At 46.3% G+C, this 21,885-nt stretch overlaps 2 protein-coding genes across 3 annotated transcripts in view; one reads left to right on the forward strand and one right to left on the reverse strand.

Annotated features, from left to right (window-relative positions):
• HOGA1 (4-hydroxy-2-oxoglutarate aldolase 1) overlaps positions 1-9,929 on the forward strand; it is a 29,396-nt gene extending 19,467 nt beyond the window's left edge. For both annotated transcript variants that reach the window (XM_032281193.1, XM_032281192.1), the window contains one exon: positions 8,608-9,929. In XM_032281193.1, coding sequence (XP_032137084.1) covers positions 8,608-8,757 — 150 coding nt within the window. In that variant the 3' untranslated portion in view covers positions 8,758-9,929. The remainder of the gene's footprint in view (positions 1-8,607) is intronic.
• Positions 9,930-12,186: 2,257 nt separating this feature from the next.
• The window catches only part of MORN4 (MORN repeat containing 4), a 16,197-nt gene continuing 6,498 nt past the window's right edge, over positions 12,187-21,885 (reverse strand). The window contains exons 2-5 of the mRNA XM_032281200.1: positions 16,749-16,846; positions 14,506-14,620; positions 13,965-14,074; positions 12,187-13,709 (exon numbers count right to left, since the gene is read on the reverse strand). Coding sequence (XP_032137091.1) covers positions 13,561-13,709; positions 13,965-14,074; positions 14,506-14,620; positions 16,749-16,815 — 441 coding nt within the window. The 5' untranslated portion in view covers positions 16,816-16,846 and the 3' untranslated portion in view covers positions 12,187-13,560. The remainder of the gene's footprint in view (positions 13,710-13,964; positions 14,075-14,505; positions 14,621-16,748; positions 16,847-21,885) is intronic.

Consider the following 21,885-nt stretch of genomic DNA (forward strand, 5'->3'; position numbering starts at 1 on the left):
GCCCAGGCTGGAGTACAGTGATCTCAGCTCACTGCAACCTCCACCTCCCAGGTTCAAGCAATTCTCCTGCCTCAGCCTCCCAAGTAACTGGGATTACAGGTGCCTGCCACCACGCCTGGCTAATTTTTGTGTTTTTAGTGGAGACGGGTTTCACCAGGTTGGCCAGGCTGGTCTCAAACTCCTGATCTCAGGAGATCCACCTGCTTCGGCCTCCCAAAGTGCTGAGATTACAGGCGTGAGCCACCACACTTTGGTCAAACTTTTTATTTTTAGATAATTATAGATTCTCATGCAACTTTAAGAAATAATACAGGCCAGGCGGGGTGGCTCACGCCTGTAATACCATCACTTTGGGAACCCAAGGTGGGCAGATCATGAGGTCAGGAGATCAAGACCATCCTGGCTAACACGGTGAAATCCAATCTCTACTAAAAATACAAAAAATTAGCCGGACTTGGTGGCATGCACCTGTAATCTCAGCTACTTGGGAGGCTGAGGCAGGAGAATCGCTTGAACCCAGGAGGCAGAGGTTGCTGTGAGCCAACATCATACCAGTGCACTCCAGCCTGGGCGATAGAGTGACTCTGTCTCAAAAACAAACAAACAAAAGAAATAATACAAAGGGATCCCATGTACCCATGATCCAGTTTTCCCCAATGGTAACATCTTACAAAACTGTAGAATAATTTTACAGTCTGGATATTGACCTTGACACAGTCAAGACACAGATTATTTCTGTCCCTACAAGGATCCCTCATGTCATCCTCTTATAGCCACACCTACTCATATCTGCCTTCAACAGCTCCTTAACCTCTGGCAACCACACATACATTCACCATTTTATGGTTTTGTCAGTTCAAGACTCTACTATATAAAATCATGTAGTATATAACTTTTGGGGATTGGCTTTTTTCCACTCAGCATAATTCTCTAGATATTCATCCAGGTTGTTTGTTGCATGTATCAGTAGTTAATTTCTTTTTATTTCTGAGTTCTATACCATGATATGGCTGTACCACAGCACGTTTATTTATTTATTATTTGTTTATTTATTGAGACGGGGTCTTGCTCTGTTTCCTCGGATGAGTGCAGTGGCAAGATCGTGGCTCACTGTGGTCTTGACCTTCCAGTTCAAGCGATCCTCCCAGCTCATCCTCCCAAGTAGTTGGGATGACAGATGCACACCACCACGCCCAGCTAATTCTTTTTTCCTTTTAGTAGAGACAAGGTCTCGCTAGGTTGCCAAGGCTGGTATCAAACTCCTGGTCTCAAGCTATCTTCCCTCAGCCTCACAAAGTGCTGGGATTACAGGCATGAGCCCCCATGGCTGGTCCCCCAAAGCATGTTTAGTCATTCACCTGTTGAAAAACAGCTGGGTTATTTCCATTTTTGGTTATTAAAAGCATTCATGGGCTGGGTACAGTGGCTTATGCCTGTAATCCCAGCACTTTGAGAGGCCGAAGTGGGCAGACCACCTGAAGTTGGGAGTTTGAGACCAACCTGGCCAACATGGTGAAACTCATCTCTGCTAAAAATACAAAAATTAGCTGGGCGTGGTGGTGGGCACCTGTAATGCCAGCTACTGAGGAGGCTGAGACAGGAGAATCACTTGAACCCAGGAGGCGGAGGTTGCAGTGAGCTGAGATCGTGGCACTGCACTCCAGCCTGGGTGACAGAGTGAGCCTCTGTCTCAATAAATAAATAAGTAAATAAATAAATAAATGCTGCATGAACATTCATGAACAGGTTTTCATGTGTCCATAAGTTTTCATTTTTCTGGGATCAATACATAGCAGCACAAATGGTGGGTCATATGGTAATCACATTTCCTTTTCTAAGAAAATGCTGGCTGGGTGCGGTGGCTCACACCTGTAATCCCATCATTCCGGGAGTCTGAGGCGGTGGACTGCTTGATCCCAGGAGTTCAAGACCAGCCTGGGCAACATGGGGAGACTCTGTCTCTACAAAAAATACAGAAAATTAGCCAGGTGTGGTGGCATGCACCTGTGACCCATGACTCAGGAGGCTGAGGCAGAAGGGAAGATCCCTTGAATCTGGGAGGTTGAGGCTACAGTGAGCTGTGATATTGCCACTGAACTCCAGCCTGGGCTACAGAGACCCTGTCTGAAACAAAACAAAACAAAAAACCCAGAAACAAACCTGCCAAACTTTCCCAGAGTGGCTGTGCTATTTTAAATTTACACTGGGGTAAATGTATGAGTGATCCAGTTTTTCTGCAGCTTTGCCAGCATTTGGCGTTGTGACTATTTTTTATTTTAGCCATTCTGATAGATGTGTAGTACCGTCTCATTGTGGTTTTAATTTGCATTTCTCTGATGGCTAATGGTATTGAACATTTTTTTCATGTATTTATTTGCCATCTGTATATCTTTTCAGTCAAATATCTTTATTTCTTACCCATTTTAAAATTGGACCGTTCTTTTGACTGCTGAGTTTTAAAGTTCTTTTTTTATTTTTATTTTATTTTTTTTTAGTAGAGATGGGGTTTCACCACATTGGCCAGGATGGTCTCAATCTCCTGACCTCATGATCTGCCTGCCTCAGCTTCCCAAAGTGCTGGAATTACAGGCGTGAGCCACTGTGCCTGGCCTTTTTTTTTTTTTTTTTTTTTGAGACTGAGTCTCGCTCTGTCAACAAGGCTGGAGTGCAGTGGTGCGATCTCAGCTCACTGCAACCTCTGCCTCCTGGGTTCAAGCAATTATTCTGCCTCAGTGTCCTGAGTATCTGGGACTACAGGTGCACGCCACCACGCTTGGCTAATTTTTGTATTTTTAGTAGCGATATGTTTCACAATGTTGGCCTCAACCTGCCAAAATGCTGGGACTACAAGTGTGAGCTACTGAGCCCAGCTAAAGTTCTTTATAGCTTCTAAATACTAGTCCTCTGTCAGATATGTGGCTTGTAAATATTTTCTCCCAGTCTGCAGCTTGTCTTTTTATTGCCTTAACAGGTCTTTTGCTGAGCAAGTTTTATATTTTGATGAAGTCCAATTTATTAACATTTTCTTTTATGGATCATGCTTTTGGTGTCAAGTCTAATAACTCTTAAAGAGTTCTTAGAAGATAATAAGGATTTCCTCTTATTTCTTTTTTCCTATAAGTTTTATAGTTTTATGTTTTACAAGTCTGTGACCCATTTTGAGTTAATTTTTGTATAAAGTGTGAGACTTAGGTCGAGGTTTTGTTTGTTTTTTCCCTAATGGATATCTACTTGCTGCAGCATCATTTGCTGAAAAGGCCGTCTTTGCTCCATTGAACTGCTGGTACACCTTTGTCAAAAATCAGTGGGGCATATTTATGTGGGTCATTTCTGGGTTCTCTGTTCTTTCCATTCATCTATGTCTCTCTCTCTGCAATACCACACAGACTTGATTGCTGTAGCTAAGTCTCAAAATCAGGTAGACTGATTCCTCCCACTTTGTTCTTTTTTTTGTCCCCTTCAAAATTGTTTTAGCTAGTCTAATTTCTTTACCTTTTCATATAAATTTTACAAGAATCTTGTCTATATCTACAATAAAATCTTGCTGGGACTCTGACTGAAATTGTGTTAAGCCTGTACACCAATCTGGGGACAACTGATTTTTTTTTTTTTTTTAGAGATGGAGTCTTGCTCTGTCACCCAGCCTGGAGTACAATGGCACAGCCTTGGCTCACTGCAACCTCTGCCTCCTGGGTTCAAGCAATTCTCCTGCCACAGCCTCCTGAGTAGCTGGGATTACAGGCGCCCACCACCACACCCGGCTAATTTTTTGTATTTTTAGTAGAGATGAGGTTTCACCATGTTGGCCAGGCTGGTCTTAAACTACTGACCTCGTGATCCGCCTGCCTCGGCCTCCCAAAGTGCTGGGATTACAGGTGTAAGCCACCACACCCGGCCTCTGACTTCTTTACTATGTTGTCCTTCAGTCCTTGGACATGGTACATTTCTCTATTTAGATCTTTGATTTACTTCTTTAGCATTTTGTAGTTTTCAGCCAACAAGTCCTGTACATATTTTAAGAAATTTACACCTAAGGATCTGGTGCAGAGTGGCTCGTGCCTGTAATTCTAGTACTTTTGAAGGTGGAGACAACAGTATTGCTCAAGCCCAGGAGTTTGAGACCAGGCTGGGCAACATGGCGAGACCCCATCTCTGGGGGAAAAAAAAAAAAAGAAGACACCTCTGCACTAGGCTCTGTACTATGCTTCTATGGACATCCTGCTTCCTGGAGGGTAAAGCACCCCCTTGCTGCTCCCTACACACTGTCTCCACTGCATTGCCTGTGCATCTGGCAGTGGGTGCAGTGGCCTCTGGTGGCCTTTTGAAGACAAGCAGTGGTGCAAGTCCTGACTCCCCTTCAGCAGGCCTGCTCTGATGTCACCTAGCTGGGAGTAGGGGTGGCAGGTCGCTCCTTCACTCAGCTGGCCTGGCTGGTGTTTGGCTGGTGTAGAGGGGTTATTCTCTGAAAGCTTTCCATCTTGCTAGGTGACCCCTTTTCTGGTCCTTTGTGGCTAGAGAGAACTGGCTTCTGTTAGGGTTTTTATTGTCTGTACCCATTGGCGTTGTATGGTTGCTGACTTCTTCAGCTCCAAGTCTGGGCCAGGGGACACAGCACCGTGTGGCTTTGTGGGTCTCTAGGTCCCTCGCTGGTCTTCCTTCTGCTCTCTGCCTTCCAGAGTCTTCTTATGTCTGTTTTTTATATAATGTCCAGAGTTTTTAGTTGTAGTTATTGGGAAGAATCAGGACAAACACTTCTACTCCATCTTCCTGAAAGTGGCGCTCTATGTATTTTTCTAAATGGTGACATTTTCCCCCCTAAGAACATTAAAGTGGGCGAAAAAATACTGAAAATTGAGAAGCAGGTATGTTAAAACTCATGCCACTGTTTTAGGTTTAAATATTTCATATACCAAAAACATGAATTATAATTTTATTTTCCTGACTTAATGGAAGCAAACTCATTAAAACATATTTTTCCAAATCTACTTCTAGAAAAAGACTAACCATTAAAAAGACATCAGCAGGGCACAGTGGCTTACACCTATAATCACAGCAATTTAGGAGACTGAGGCAGGAAGATCACTTGAGCTCAGGAGTTTGAGACCAGCCTGGGCAATATAGTGAGACTTTGTCTTTAGTAAAAATAAATAAAAATTAGCCAGGCATGGTGGTGTGCAACTATAGTCCCAGCTACTCAGAGGTTGAGGCAGGGCGATTGTTTGAGCCTGTGGGGTTGAGGCTGCAGTGAGCCAAGGTCATGGCACTTCACTCCAGATTGGACGAAAGAGCAAGACCCTGTCTCAAAAAAAGAAATGTAAAAAATACAATAAATAAAAATAAAAAATACACCAAAAAAACCCATGTATATGGGGCACACATGATTACTTTTGCATGAGGCTTCAATATGGCGGGGCACAGCTCCATCGGATCCTGTCTTTATTTAAAACTGTTCATTGTGGATTTTTTTTTGATAGACTTTGATTTTTAAAAAATATTGCATTGAAATATTACTTATTTTGGCTGGGTGCGGTGGCTCCCGCCTGTAATCCCAGCATTTTGGGAGGCTGAGGCTGGCAGATCACCTGAGGTCAGGAATTCGAGACCAGCCTGGCCAACATGGTGAAGCCCTCTCTCTATTAAAAATACAAAAATTAGTTGGGTGTGGTGGTGGGCTCCTGTAATCCCAGCTACTCGGGAGGCTGAGGCAGGAGAATCACTTGAACCCAGAAGGTGGAGGTGGTAGTGAGCCGAGATTGCACCACTGTGCTTCAGCCTGGGTAACAGCGAGACTCTGTCTCAAAAAAAAAAAAAAAAAAAGGCGGGCATGTGGCTCAAGCCTGTAATCCCAGCACTTTGGGAGGCGGATCACCTGAGGTTAGGAGTTCGAGACCAGCCTGGCCAACATGGTGAAACCCCGACTCTACTAAAAATACAACAATTATCCAGGAGTGGTGGCTCACGTCTGTAATCCCAACTACTTGGGAAGCTGAGGCAGAACAATCGCTTGAACCCAGGAGGCAGAGGTTGTAGTGAGCCATGATCATGCCATTGTACTCCAGCCTGGGGGACAAGAGTGAGACTCTGTCTCAAAACATAAAATTGTGTTGAAATATTACTTATTTTGATGATTGAGGTTTTTGGCTTCCCCTTAAGTTTTGCATGCAAGGTAAGGACCTCATGCACCTTCCCGCAGTCCCAGGCTGAGCTGGGCACTCTACAATATTTTATTTGGGTAAAGCGGTGGGTGGACTCTAGAGCTCCCTCACAGCTGTATCCTTACCTCAAAGAGGCAGATTAACTTAGATTTAGATAAAGGACAGCTGAGGAGGCAAGTCTGTGTCCCTCTGGAGGTGAAGGTGCTCCGGAAATGGGACCTTTTATACATAGGTTGTAAGAACTTGAAGAAACAAAGGCCTCCATTGGGCACAGGCCATCCTGCACGTACTGAACATTCCACTGGGGTGGGGCCTCTGCTCTCCCACTGACACCCACTTGTGAAAGCGAAGGTCCCAGAACCCACATTCCAGTGGGACAGGCAAAGGAGCAGTTTCCAGGGCTCATGGGAATTGGTCTAATATTAGTGGCGTTTTTCTCATCTGGCCCTGTGATGTCTCTATGGGCTAGGTGTTGTTATCATCTCATTTCACAGATGAGGCAGCTTGGGCTGCCCCTGGGGAAGAGCGAATGCCTAGCTGCCATCCTGATATCTGCGTGTCATCCTGACTCACCCTTCATTCTGCATCCACTCCTGTGCCAGCTCTGGGCACATACCCAGGAATGCCTGGAACACCTTTCTGCTGCCTGGGCTATAGGCTCAGACACCCCAAGAGCAGCTTGATGTGACTCTATTAGCTCTCCCTGGTCGAACACAATGTCCTTTCTCCACCTTCCAAGCAGCCTGTCTCCTGCCCCTGGCTACATTTAGGGCTTTCTCCAGTCTTTGCCACCAACCCTTTCTTAGGGTTTAAAGAGGGGCCATATCAATTATCTTTGGAAATCCATGGTAGGAGTGAGCTTTTCTGCAGGTACCTCTTACTTCTGTCCTCTCCTGGGTCTTTCCCACCTACTGAAGCTTTGGGTAGAAAGGCCTGGCTATTAGAACATCATGGACAAGGCTTGGAGGAGGATAGCTTACCACCCATTCCAAGAAAAAAAAAATCCATGCTTGATAAAGCCTCCGGGCCTCTAGCGGTCAACAGTTATTAGTCAATCTTTCATCAATGGCTCCTGGCCTTTTCATCCCAAACAACCTCTTATTTTTACCCTCCTAGGGTTTTAGCTTCCCTCCAAATAAACCTTTCTTAAGGATTACTTTCCTAGTTTTCAGGTAGTGAAAGATTCATCTAATACTTCTGATCAGCATGAAATAACCAGTTGCTATACCAAAAGCAAGGAAATTTGATGCTTCATTTATTCTGTAAAATTCCATGTATGATTTTAAATTATAATAGCCGGGCGCCATGGCTCACACCCGTTAATCCCAGCACTTTGGGAAGCTGAGGTGGGCAGATCACTTGAGCTCAGGAGTTCGTGACTAGCCTGGGCAACATAGTGAGACCTCATTTCTACAAAAAATGCAAAAATTAGCCAGGCATGGTGGCACGCACCTGTAGTCCTAAGTGCCCTGGAGGCCGAGGTGGGAGAATCAATTGAGCCTGGGAGGTCTAGGCTGCAGTGAGCCATGATCATACCGCTGCACACTAGCCTAAGCGGCAGCGTGAGACTCTATCTCAAAAAAAATAAAAATAAAATTTAAATAAATAAATTATTCAGGGCTCGGTGGCTCATGCCTGTAATCCCAGCATGCTGGGAGGCCGAGGTGGGTGGATCACTTGAGGTCAGGGATTTGGGATTTGAGGCCAGCCTGGACAACAGGTGAAACCCTGTCTCTACTACAAATACAAAAAAAATAAGTAAATAAAAGCCTGGTGCAGCGGCAAGTGCCTGTAGTCTCAGCTACTCAGGAGGCTGAAGCAGGAGAATCGTTTGAACCCGGGAAGGGGAGGTTGCAATGAACCAAGATCATGCCACTGCACTCCAGCCTGGGTGACAGAGTGAGACTCTGTCTCAAAAAAATAAGTAAATAAAAATAAACTGTAACAATAGCTTTAGTGCCCCCATTATCATGAAAAAACCTTTAGAGATCATGTTGTCCAGCCCCTTCCTTTTTTAGACAGGATAACTTACTCAGGGATAATAAGTAAATGACACAGTTTATACAACAAAACTTCCTTGGGCAATGAGGCTTTGCTTTTCCTAGGAGGACATTCAGTGTTTCAGGGAACTGGGCTGCAGAGTGGCGATGCTGTAGTGCCTATATCCACAGCCTTGCTGTCTTCTCCCACCCCAGCTCAAGGACTGAATGCCATTCTCCTCCCTGCTGCAGTGGATTTTTCTCCCAAAACCAAAGGAGACACTCTTCTTCCTCAATCTGAAGTTTTTGCATTTTGCTATTATAGACCTGCTCTCTGGTGTCTAAATCTGGATTCCCAATCTACCCTCAGTGCCATAGATTTGATAGTTACTTTCCTGGGGGAAGAGGGTAGGACTTCAACTTTCTGTGTTCAGAGAATTCTTTAGTGTCTTCTAACAGGCCCTGCTTTGCAGGTGACACGGCGCTTCGGGATCCCAGGGCTGAAGAAAACCATGGACTGGTTTGGCTACTACGGAGGCCCCTGCCGCGCCCCCTTGCAGGAGCTGAGCCCCGCTGAGGAGGAGGCACTGCGCATGGATTTCACCAGCAATGGCTGGCTCTGAGGGCAGGCAGCATCCATGGCTGGCCTGAGCCCATCTCAGCCTCCTGCCTTGCACCTGCAGCCTGAATCGGAGAGCGCAGTGGGGGATAAGGGGAGCGGGTGGTGGGGAGCGGGTAGAGGATCCTTTGCCTACTCGGGTCTTCCAGCCAGCCTTTCACAGGCACGCTCATGCACACCTCTTATTCTCATGGCCCCTGACTTCTCTCTCCCTTTTATATCCTAAACTGTCTCTCTGGTCTGAAGACTGAGAAAGAGCAATTTCTCAATTTGTCCCTCTACTGTGGATGCTTTCCTATGCCCTGAGGCACAGGAAGTTAGAAAGGAAGGCCAGAGGGGTACTTAGGCACAGTAAGGGAATTTTTTTTTTTTTGAGACAGAATTTTGCTCTGTCACCCAGGTTGGAGTGCAGTAGGGCGATCTTGGCTCACTGCAACCCCGCCTCCTGGGTTCAAGTGATTCTTTTGCCTCAGCCTCCCGAGTAGCAGGGATTACAGGCATGCGCCACCATGCCCAGCTAATTTTTGTATTTTTAGTAGAGATGGAGTTTCCCCATGTTGGCCAGGCTGGTCTCAAACTCCTGACCTCAGATGATCCACCCACCTCAGCCCCTCAAAGTGCTGGGATTACAGGTGTGAGCCACTGTGCACGGCTGGGAATTTCTTTTATCAAAGTGGGGACTAGTTAGACTTGAGGCTTCAAACCTGAGTCTAGCGTAGTGCAGCTGGAAGCCAGGGCTACTCTTACAAACCTAAGTTCTGACTCCTTCCAGGGAAGCATCAGCTTAGGAAACTTGATCAGGAAAGTGCCACTGGTCTTTGAAAGGACTCTTTACCACCCCCCCTCCACCCCAGCCCTTCACTCCACACTGCAAGATGCATGCCAGCCACAATGCCCTTTTTTCTAAATCTATTTTCATTCATTTCCTATTTTGGTCTCTAGCCTTGATTCCAACCATTGCATGCGTGGAGACAGCCCAGTGGCTTGTCAGATTGGTAAATAATGACACCTGGTGGATAAATGTTACATTCTAGAAGACTATTCTGGCCAGCCTAAATCTGAAACAGTAAGGGGACTTGGCCTGAGACAGGGCCATCCTCTTGCCTCCGGGTACTCTGCTTTCGTTATTAAAAATAATCACTTTGTTACTATAATAAAATTTAACAGGTAAAATTAGTGTGGCTATGTAAAGATGGACACTCCATTGCTATGCAGATCTTAGGTTTCCTGGGCAGATGTCAAGAACCTTCCCAGAGGCAACTGAGCTCTGATGGTCTGACTTCTCCCAGCTCTAAGAGCCGCCCCAACAATACTGAGCCAACAGGCATTCACTTACTGGAGGTCTAAGAGAGGGATAAGAGGTAAAAGAGAGCAACTGAGCTATTTAGAAACACTTAGTACTTTTATTTTTTTGAGACAGGGTCTTGCTGTGTCGCTCAGGCTGGAGTGCAGTGGCACAATCTTGGCTCACTGCAACCTCCACCTTCCAGGTTCAAGTGATTCTTGTGCCTCCTGCCTCAGCCTCCCAAGTTGCTGGGATTATAGGCAGGTACCACCACGCCCAGGCAATTTTTGTATTTTTAGTAGAGATGGGGTTTCGCCATGTTGATCAGGATGGTCTCGAACTCCTGATCTCAGGTGATCCTCCTGCCTTGGCCTCCCAAAGTGCTGGGATTATAGGTGTAAACCACCACACCCAGCCAGCTTCCTTTTTGATTAAAGTGCTAAGTGTTTAGGGCCCCGTGCAGTGGCTCATGCCCGTAATCCCAACACTTTGGGAGGCTGAGGCAGGAGGATCACCCAAGGTCAAGAATTGGAGACCAGCATGACCAACATGGTGAACATCTCTACTAAAAAATACAAAAATTAGCCGGGCATGGTAGTGCAAGCTTGTAATCCCAGCTACTCGGGAGGCAGGAGAATTGCTTGAACCCGGGAGGCAGAGGTTGCAGTGAGCCAAGATCGTGTCACTGCACTCCAGCCTGGGCCACAAGAGTGAAACTCCATCTCGAAAAAAAAAAAAAAAAAGATGCTTTCTCCAAAATATTTAACCTTTTTCAGTGGTAATATTTGACTAGTGGCAGAAAGATGGAGATACGTTTTTTAAAAATTACTCATTAAGGCTGGGCGCAGTGGCTCACGCCTGTAATCCCAGCACTTTGGGAAGCAGAGGCGGGTAGATCACGAGGTCAAGAGATCGAGACCATCCTGGTCAACATGGTGAAACCCCGTCTCTACTAAAATTACAAAAAATTAGCTGGGCATGGTGGCACGTGCCTGTAATCCCAGCTACTCAGGAGGCTGAGGCAGGAGAATTGCCTGAACCCAGGAGGCGGAGGTTGCGGTGAGCCGAGATTGTGCCATTGCACTCCAGCCTGGGTAACGAGTGAAACTCTGTCTCAAAAAAAAAAAAAAAAAATTACTCATTAAAAAGAAAGTGTAAGGTTAAAAAGGAGAGGTAAATAGATAATTATTTAGTGGGGAGGGCAGAGGCTAGAGGAAAGAAAATTAAAGATCTCAATCTTCAACCCAAAACCAGGCTCTGAATGGCACTAAAGCTTGGGACTTAGCTCCTGGGGTCTTCTCACAGGCAACTTCTAGAGGAGCTGGGCTCAGAGAAGAATCCAGTTTAGGACTGGGAGAAAAGTTAGGGCTAGGCAGGCAGGGTAGTGTACTGGTTAAAAGCTCAGCCTCGTGCACCTGTAGGCCCAGCTACTCAGGAGGCTGAGGCAGGAGAATTGCTGGAACCCAGGAGGCGGAGACTGCAGTGAGCCGAGATTGCGCCGCTGCACTCCAGCCTGGCACCTGGTGACAGAGCAAAACTCTGTCAAAAAAAAAAAAAAAAAAAAAATGCTCAGCCTCTGGGCTGAAACAGGTCAGGCTTTAAGTTCTGGGATCTGCCCCTTAGTGTCTATGGGACCTTGGAGAAACTGCTTAACTTCCTGAGCCTCATCTGTTATACAGGGATGATAATAGTACCTTCCTCCAATAAGGACATGCATGTAAAAGGGTGAGCGTGGGGGTCGATGTTCCACCACTCTCTACTCATCACAGAGAAAGGGAAACTCCGCAGGAGTGGACCTGCCAGAGGTAACCCAGCAGGTGTGGCCATAACTGGTCTCAAGTCTTGGGCACTCTGATGCTCACGGTGAGAGGGGGCCAGTAGAAAGGGAGTTGGAATGAGAAAGACTTGGATACAAATCCCACCCAGCTGTGCCACTTACTAGTTGGGGCAGCCTGAGACTGTCTGATTTAAAAAGAAAAAAAAAAAAGTCCATACCTCTCCTCTGTAGAGGCTGAGAAAATTAAATGATTTGATATAGTGAAATGTGCAGGGTCAGTCCCAAGGCCTAATCTGATTAACTTTTGCAAGCGGCAGATGGATTGATATTCATGAAGACGCAGGGCCAGAAAGTCAGGAAAACTAGGTATAGGCAGTTCTGGTGATTTCTTTATTCTTTATAAACACCTGTTTCTACAGTACAACTCAGAGAATAAATAGAGGCACACGGCTATAACTTCCACCACAATCTGCTGTTGAGGAGACATTCAGTGTGAGGCTAGGGGGCTAGAGGTGGGGGACGTATTTGTGTACAGGGGTAAGGGGGGGGCCTCCATGATAAACTCTGCAGAGATCCCATCAGTAAGGTCTGATTGCCACCTGATGGTCAAGGCTCATGATAGAAGAGCTACAGTGAGCCAAATGCTCCTTTAGTTCCCCACAGTCCTAGAGTAGGTCCAAATTCTACCAAAATCCCAGGGGTTCAGGTGAGTCTGATTTATCGGTCCACTGGAAGAAACTGTGTCAGCCCAAGCGCTCCCTACAAATTCAGTTCACTCCGTGGTAGGGCCTGAAGCGGCCTAAATATTCTATCCTTTTCCCTGGAGTTAGTCACAAATACAAGTAATAAGATTATTGTTTACATGAGTTTCTTTCTTGACTGTCCCAAAAAGGTGTACTGTTCCCCATCTAAGGAAGGAGAGAGGCACACATAGGGATTATCTGCTGTAACTTGGTGAAGGAAGACAGCCTGTCTTCTAAAGGAAGAAGGAAATAGCACTCTTACCGAATCCTTCACAGGGGCATAGGCAGAAATGACTATCAGTCCGATCAGACAAAGTGGAAGCCTGGAGCCATGATTCCAACCAGCATAAGGAGTAGCATACAGAAAAGCTCTGCTTGGTGGCTCATGCCTGCAATTCCAGCACTTTGGCAGTCCCAGGCAGGCAGGAGGATCACTTGAGCCCAGGAGTTGGAGATGAGCTTGAGCAGCATAGCAAGACCCTAGCTCAATTTTTTATAATAACAAAAAGAAAAGGTCTGGCCTTGACTTTCACAGGGCTGCTGTACTGAGCCACCCCTATCTTTTTCCTATTTCTCCAGGGTAGCACAGAGCACTGGCCCTAAGCTAGGGCTAGGATCACCTGCCCCAAAAGCAGCAGAACAAAGAGATTCTGTATCACTTGGCAGAAAATGAAGCAGAAGGGTCACAGCAGGCTGCATTGGGTAACCTGAGGTCTTAGGAACAGAGTATTAACCAGTGAGAAGAGGCAGTTCCTCTGTCTTCCAGCACACAAGGGTCAGGGAAAGACAGCACCGCCAACGACTGCTGCAGGCTCTGCTGGCCAGCATCCTCAGCACTTTTCTGTGGTCCAGTTCTGGATTGGCAGGTGACAGGGCACATATAAGTCCCTTGCTCCACTGTCATTGTCAACTTATCTCAGCTCTGGTTCATTCGCTCACCTCGAGTCAACAACGGGGGCACTGGCTTTTCCCAATACTTGTCAGCTGAGACCCATGGCGCTGTCAGGCGGTGAGATTTCTGGCTGACTTGGAGGCGCTCTGGGCCCGCTGAATGACTGCGGAACACTTCTCACGCCGCAGCAGCTTGTTGTTCTCAAAGAGACCTTCATTGCGGGGGATTCCATGAGAACCATCAGGGAAAGTCAGCAGGCCTTTGAGGAGGGCATAGAAAATATGGGAGTGACAATGGCATTCATGTCTCAAAGATCAGCTTGATATGTCGAGGCTGAAGAAGGAGAAAAACTCCCTGCTCAACTCAGGAGTACTCTATTGGTGAGTTCAACGGATAGGGGTCAGGGCATGGACACTATGGATTGCTGGACACCCACAGAATTAAAACTAAACAGGCATATTTCCACCTGCATTATGCCCACCTAAGTCACCCATCTTGCTGGGCTGCAACTTACCAAAACCATCTACTCTGCCATTTTTAAATTCCCCCTCAAAGGTCATGTTGTCATGTCGAATGAAGACTCCGACGCCATTAAACTTGCCCTGGGCAAACTCCCCCTCATACCTGCAGAAACACCAAGAAGTTAGCCTTCAGTGGGAAGTGAGCTGTCCAGATGAATGGAGTCGAGCAGCTGCTGATCTCTGCTATTTAATAATGCCAAGGAGCAAGCCGATTCCACCTGTCACATAGCTCTACCTACCCCACCTACTCCCAACCAGCAGAGAAGGATCAGAGAGTATGTATGACACGAAGCCCTGATCTCAAGGAAAGAAGATAGGACATGAATGGGAGCGGGGTGGAAAGTCACTCACTTGGTTGACATTTCAAATTTTAGGTCTACTTAAAAAATAACCAATAAGAGAACTACTTATTTCTCATCTGTATACTGCAGGGAGTGGGACAAGCTCAGGATTGACAAGATATTTACCAGTGTCCCATTTTTATGTCAGAGCCTCCCTTATTCAAGGTGAAGAAAGAAATGACCTCATACCTACCTTGAACCATCTGAGAAGGTCAATACCCCAAAGCCATTAAAGAGCCCATTCTCAAAATGACCCAGGTAGGTGCCACCATCTGCAAACATCAGTTGACCAAAACCATGCCTGCGGCCTGAACAAAGAGAAGGATAGGTGTCAGGTTGGAAGGAGACAGCTTCAGGGTCTCTTCTTACTCTTTTAGCATCTCACAAAGAAAATGAGAAGCAGTAGGGGCCAGGCACGGTGGTTCACGCCTGTGATCCCAGCACTTCGGGAGACGGAGGCGGGTGGATCACCTGAGGTCAGGAGTTCGAGACCAGCCTGGCCAATATGACAAAATCCTGTCTTTACTAAAAATACGAAAATTAGCCAGGCATGGTGGCATGTGGCTGTAATCCCAGCTACTAGGGGGGCTGAGGCAGGAGGATCGCTTGAACCTGGGAGGCAGAGGTTGCAGTGAGCAGAGATAGTGCCACTGCACTCCAGCCCGGGCAATAGAGCGAGACTGTGTCTCAAAACAAAAAACAAAAATAGAAAAGAAAACGAGAAGCAAACCTGGTTCCTGGGGCCTTCCCATCTTATCACTACAGAGTTGAAGCAGGTCCCCCAAGTATGAGTAACAGAGCACTTAACAATAGCTAACATTTATAGTGCCTTTACTATGTACCAGCCTCTTTTTTCTTTTTTGGGGGGGAATCTCAATCTGTCGCCCAGGCTGGAGCACAGTGGTACAATCTTGGCTCACTACAACCTCCACCTTCTGTGTTCAAGTGATTCTTCTGCTTCAGCCTCCTGAGTAGCTGGGATTACAAAGTGTTGGATTATAGGCAAGAGTCACTGTGCCTGGCCTAAAATCTTGAGCCTTGAGAAATTGTACAGATGGGATGTGACCTTGCCTCCTTCAATTTCAAGACTTCCTTCCTGGCTTTTAAATACCTGGTGGCCCCTTTAATGTGGCCTGTTAGAGGAGAGACTTCCTGAGGCTCTGCTGGGTGGGCTGTATCCACCACAAGAACTCCCTTGAATTCTGTTTGAAAGGCATGATTAATCCCCCAACATCTTGCTCTGTTTTCTGGTCAGTTCAGAGTAAACACAGCCTTATTGATGTAATAAAGTTCAAACCAGGCCGGGCGCAGTGGCGCAAGCCTGTAATCCCAGCACTTTGGGAGGCCGAGGTGGGTGGATCACGAGGTCAAGAGATCGAGACCATCCTGGTCAACATGGTGAAACCCCGTCTCTACTAAAAATACAAAACATTAGCTGGGCATGGTGGCGCGTGCCTGTAATCCCAGCTACTCAGGAGGCTGAGGCAGGACAATTGCTTGAACCCAGGAGGTGGAGGTTGCGGTGAGCCAAGATTGCGCCATTGCACTCCAGCCTGGGTAACATGAGTGAAACTCCGTCTCAAAAAAAAAAAAAAAGCTCAAACCAGTGCTGCTAATCAGGCTGTTAGATTTGCCTAGTAGCTTTAAGGTGCTAATGGGGTACTGTTTTTTCTATTTTTTTTTTCTCAACATAGAGAGAGGCAACGTAGTTAGATGTGAGGGCACTGAGTCAGGCTGCCTGCTGTGTTTACCTTCTTGTTCTACCACTTAGAGTTCTGTGATCTTGAGTAAGTTAGCTTCTCCTTGGCTCAATTTTCCCATCTGTTAAATGGGAATAATAATAGTATGTGCCTACCTCATAAAGTTGTCAGGAGGATTAAATAAGATGATAAACACAAACTGCTTAGAAGAGAGGCTGGCACAGGCGGGGCACTGTGGCTCATGCCTGCAATCCCAGCACTTTGGGAGGCTGAAGCAGGCAATCACCTGAGGTCAGGAGTTTGAGACCAGCCTGGCCAGCATGGTGAAACCCATTCTCTACTGAAAATACAAAACTTAGCTGGATGTGGTGGCAGGTTCCTGTAATCCCAGCTACTTGGGAGGCTGAAGCACGAGAATCGCTTGAACCTGGGAGGTGGAGGTTGCAGTTAGCTGAGACTGCGCCACTGTACTCCAGCCTAGGTGACAGAGCGAGACCCCATCTTGGAAAAATAAAAAAAGAAAGATATAACTCATTCCTGGAGGTTGAATAAACAATAGCATTTTCTAATTCCTTTATTTAATCCTAAAATAGAATAAAGGAAAGGCAGGCGCTATATGGAATGAAATCCTGGAGTTGGAAATGAAGATCCATAAAGTTGGCTATATATCCTGATGTATTTGTCCTCCAGCAAGTGAAGTGTTCATCACTGGATACTCCCCCGGGGTCCTTCTCACCCTCCTTCCACTCGCCACGATACTCCTCCCCACTGGAGTAGGTGAAGGAACCTTTTGTCAGGGTCATGGTGACAGCTTACAGGATAAAAGAATGAAAACTGTAGGAAATAAGCAAAGGAGAACCAGTGTCATGGAATGGCTGGAGGAAAGTTCGGCAAAGCAATGTTGCAGATACAGTCTAAAGTCTGGTACGTGTTGGCCCCCTTAGGTGTGTTTAACAAAATACCCACGTCTCCAACCACCACCAGCACCATCATCCCCACTTCTGCCCAAGCTCCTCCTGCTTATCTTAAAAGTTTTCAGCCAGTTTCTTTTCCTATGACCTGGGATGGAAATGGAGGATTAATCTACAGATATTTACTTGATACCTACTACATGCTCAGTTGATGTATAAAATACAGTATCTTCCCTTGATGAGTTTATAATCTAGGTAATAATACTAACAATTGAAAGAGTGAATTATGCCAGAGATAATGTAATTAAGTGCCAACTTGGATGACAGTGATTAACAAAGACACGAGATGGGCAGAATTTAAAACACGCAGACAAGCAGTGGAGAAGGTAACGAGCAGTTCCAGAATCAGACAACACAGGGAACGGGCCAGGTGCAGTGGCTCATGCCTGTAATCCCAACACTTTGGGAGGCTGAGGTGGGTGGATCACCTGAGGTCAGGAGTTTGAGACCAGCCTGGCCAACATGGTGAGACCCTGTCTCTACTAAAAATACAAAAATTAGCTGGGCATGGTGGCAGGAGCCTGTAATCCTAGCTACTTGGGAGGCTGAGGCAGAATTGCTTGAACCCAGGAAGCAGAGGTTGCAGTGAGCTGAGATAGCACTACTGTACTCCAGCCTGGGTGACACAGCAACACTCTGTTTCAAAAAAAAAAAGACTGGGTGCTGTGGCTTATGCTGGTAATCCCAGTACTTTGGGAGGCCAAGGCAGGTGGATCACTTGAGGTCAGGAGTTCAAGACCAACCTGGCCAACATGGTGAGACCCTATCTCTACTAAAAATACAAAAAATTAGCCCGTCATGGTGGTGCACACTTGTAATTCCAGCTACTCAGGAGCCTGAGGCAAGAGAATTGATTGAACCTGAGAGGCAGAGGTTGCAGTGAGCCGAGATAGCCCCACTGCAGTCCAGCCTAGGTGACAGAGCAAGATTCTGTCTCTAAAAAAGAAAAAAAAAAAAAAGACAAACACGGGAAATGAACACTCTAAGGCCAATGTAAATAGATGTTCTATGGCAAAATAAGAAGCGTGGTCTCACTACAGCTGAGGGTTTATTTGGGGAGTAATAGGTCTTCGTAGGCACACGCAACCACAATCTTAAATTTGAAGAGAGGCCTGGTGCAGTAACTCACACCTGTAATCCCAGCACTTTGGGAGGCTGAGGTGGGAGGATCACTTGAGTCCAGGAGTTCAAGACCAGCCTGGGCAGCATAGCAAGACCTCATGTCAAAAATGTAAAATTAAAACATAAAAATTAGGTGGGGCGCAAAATGGCTCACGCCTGTAATCCCAGCACTTTGGGAGGCTGAGGCGGGCGGATTATGAGGTCAGGAGTTTGAGACCAACCTGGCCAACATGGTGAAACCCGGTCTCTATGAAAAGTGCAAAAATTAGCCAGGTGTGGTAGCAGGCACCTGTAATCCCAGCTACTTGGGAGCCTGAGGCAGGAGAATCACTTGAACCCGGGAGCCAGAGGTTGCAGTGAGCTGAGATCATGCTACTGCGCTCCAGCCTGGGTGACAGAGCAAGACTCCGTCTTGAAAAAAATAATAAAAAATAAATAAATAGGCCGGGCGTGGTGGCTCACGCCTATAATCCCAGCACTTTGGGAGGCCGAGGCAGGTGGATCACGAGGTCAAGAGATCGAGACCATCCTGGTCAACATGGTGAAACCCTGTCTCTACTAAAACTACAAAAAATTAGCTGGGCATGGTGGTGCGTGCCTGTAATTCCAGCTACTCAGGAGGCTGAGGCAGGAGAATTGCCTGAACCCAGGACGCGGAGGTTGCGGTGAGCCGAGATCGCGCCATTGCACTCCAGCCTGGGTAACAACAGCGAAACTCTGTCTCAAAAAAAATAAATTAATTAATTAAATAAATAAATAAATAATAAATTTGAAAAGAACCTGACAGATTTAGCCCAACCTCTCATTTTACAGGAGAAATAGAAGCCCGGAGAGGTTGTAAAATTTGTTGGCAGCCTCCGCTGACTATACGAGTCCTTTTTTACTGTATAGCACAGCCTCTGCTTTTGGGTCAGGCTAACTTAAAGAGACCTTTGAAGATGGGCTAAGAGTTTACAGCACACAAGGGAGGAAAAGAGGCCACCTCTAGGGGTTTGTGAACCAGGATGTAAGATGATGCAGGCAGCGTGTAGGGAAAATGAATGTGGTAGCATGTCTATAGTCAGAAAAGCTTGCAAGGAAGGAAAATATGACAGTGCAGCAGATTGTAAAAATGGGCACAGATATTCTCCCTCCGTTCATGACCCTGCAATGTGACAAGGCAGATCCTCCCATTAAGAGGCAGAGTTGTCCGGGTGTAGGGGCTCATGCCTGTAATCCCAGCACTCTGGGAGGCTGAGGTGGGTGGATCACCTGAGGTCAGGCCTTTGAGACCAGCCTGGCCAGCATGGTGAAACCCTGTCTCTACTAAAAATACAAAATTTAGCCGGGCTTGGTGGCGGGCGCCTATAATCTCAGCTGAACTCGGGAGGCTGAGGCAAGAGAATCGCTGGGACCCAGGAGGCAGAGGTTGCAGCGAATCAGGATTGTGCTATTGCATTCCATCCTGGGTGACAAGAGCAAAACTCCATCTCAAAAAAAAAAAAAAAAAAATTAGCTGGGCATGGTGGTGGGCTACCATAGTAGCCGTATTCCCAGCCACTCAGCAGGCTGAGGAAGGAGAATGGCTTAAACCCAGGAGGCAGAGGTTGCAGTGAGTTGAGATCACACCACCGCAATCCAGCTAGATGTGGTAGTGTGTGCCTGTAGTCCCAGCTACTGAGGAGACTGAGGTGGCAGGATCCCTTGAATCCAGGAGTTTGAGGTTACAGTGAGCTATGATTGTGCCACTGCACTCTAGCCTGGGTAACAAAGCAAGAGCCTGTCTCTAAAAAATAAATAAGTAAATAAAAGATGAAAGGGTGAATGAAAAGACCGAGGGAATTAGAAATAGGTTTGTATTTTTTAGTATATCAAATGACATTCTATTTGCCTCTGTTTATATTTAATGATTTTTGGGGTACATTAATTCCCTTTTTCTTTTTTTTTTTGAGACGGAGTCTCCCTCTGTTGCCCAGGCTAGAGTGTAGTGGCATGATCTCGGCTCACTGCAACCTCTGCCTCTTGGATTCAAGCGATCCTTCCCCCTCAGCCTCCCAAAGTGCTGGAATTATAGGTGTGAGCCACCATGCCCGGCGTGAGCATCCGTGTTTTTAAAATATATAATCTAATTTCATCTCACAACAACTTTTTGAGGTATTATTATTTCCACTTTAGACATGAGGAAACTAAGGTGCAGAGAGGATAAGCAAATTAACTAAGGTGCTAAGGTCATACATTAACATTTGGGAACTAACATGTAAAAGTTAGAATTAGATCTCTGGCAGCTGGCCTTGCTGGCAGAAGTTCTTATGCTAACTTATACCATTCTATCCTCTCTGGCCTCCCAGGATTACATGGTGGTGTTGTAGACTCTGTGCATAGAAGGACTTGAGTTCAAATCCGAGTTCACTGTGTAACTATGGGCAAGGTATTTCAGCATCTCTACATCTCAGTCTCCTCATCTGCAAAGTGGAGATAACATATGTATTTCACAGAATTGTCAGGTGGACTAAATTAAATATCTGAGAGTCAGAAAAGAAAGATAAAGGAAAGAGAATGGCACACGTGTAAGTACCTAGAACACTGCCAGGGCCTGCCCACTAAATGTTAGTTTCTTTTCCTCTTTCAAAGTTTTTTTTTTTTTTTTTTTTTTTTTTGAGATGGAGTTTCGCTCTTGTTACCCAGGCTGGAGTGCAATGGCGCGATCTCAGCTCACCGCAACCTCTGCCTCCTGGGTTCAGGCAATTCTCCTGCCTCAGTCTCCTGAGTAGCTGGGATTACAGGCATGCGCCACCATGCCCAGCTGATTTTTTGTAGTTTTAGTAGAGACGGGGTTTCACCGTGTTGACCAGGATGGTCTCGATCTCTTGACCTCGTGATCCACCCGCCTCGGCCTCCCAAAGTGCTGGGATTACAGGCTTGAGCCACCGCGCCCGGCCCCTCTTTCAAAGTTTTATACTTAAACTCACACATTTACTTACTGTAATGAAAACTTCTATAGGTCTTTCCTCAGTAAAAAATGCTACCAGTGTAATTCAAACAACACTTGGAAAAAGAAAATCTCAGCAATTTTGACTAAAGAGCTGAATACTAAGTAGAGGGAAAACAAACTATAGTTGCCACTCATCCACTCTGTATCAACATCCTACAGGATATTTTTATTTTGGCCTTATGTCATAACGATTTTTTTTTTAAGGAGACAGTGTCTCGCTCTGTTACCTATACTGGTGTGCAATGGCATGATCATAACTCACTGCGACCCCAAACTTGTGGGCTTGAGCAATCCTCCTGCCCCAGTCTTCTGAGTAGCTAGGATTATAGACACACACCACCACGCCCAACTAATTAATTTTTTTGTAGAGATGGTGTCTCACTATGTTGCCCAGGCTGATCCCAAACTCCTGGCCTCAAGCAATCTCTGGCCTTGGTCTCCCAAAGTGCTAGGATTATGGGCATGAGCCACCACATCCAGCCTCATAATGACTTTTTTTTTTTTTTAAGAGAACAAGTAGGCTAGGCACGGTGCCTCATGCCTGCAATCCCAGCACTTTGGGAGGCTGAGACAGGTGGATCCACTGAGTTCAGGAGTTCAAGACCAGCCTGGCCAACATGGTGAAACCCCGTCTCTACTAAAAGGACAAAAATTAACTGGGCATGGTGACGGGTGCCTGTAATCCCAGCTACTCGGGACACTGAAGCAGGAGAATTGCTTGAGTTCAGGAGGCAGAGGTTGCAGTGAGCTGAGATAGTGCCATTGCACTCCAGTCTGGGCCACAGAGGGGAACTCTGTCCATTGCGGAA

The sequence above is a fragment of the Sapajus apella genome, unplaced genomic scaffold, assembly GCF_009761245.1.
Source record: "Sapajus apella isolate SASKATOON/1434 unplaced genomic scaffold, GSC_monkey_1.0 scaffold13, whole genome shotgun sequence".
NCBI classification, from domain to species: domain Eukaryota; kingdom Metazoa; phylum Chordata; class Mammalia; order Primates; family Cebidae; genus Sapajus; species Sapajus apella.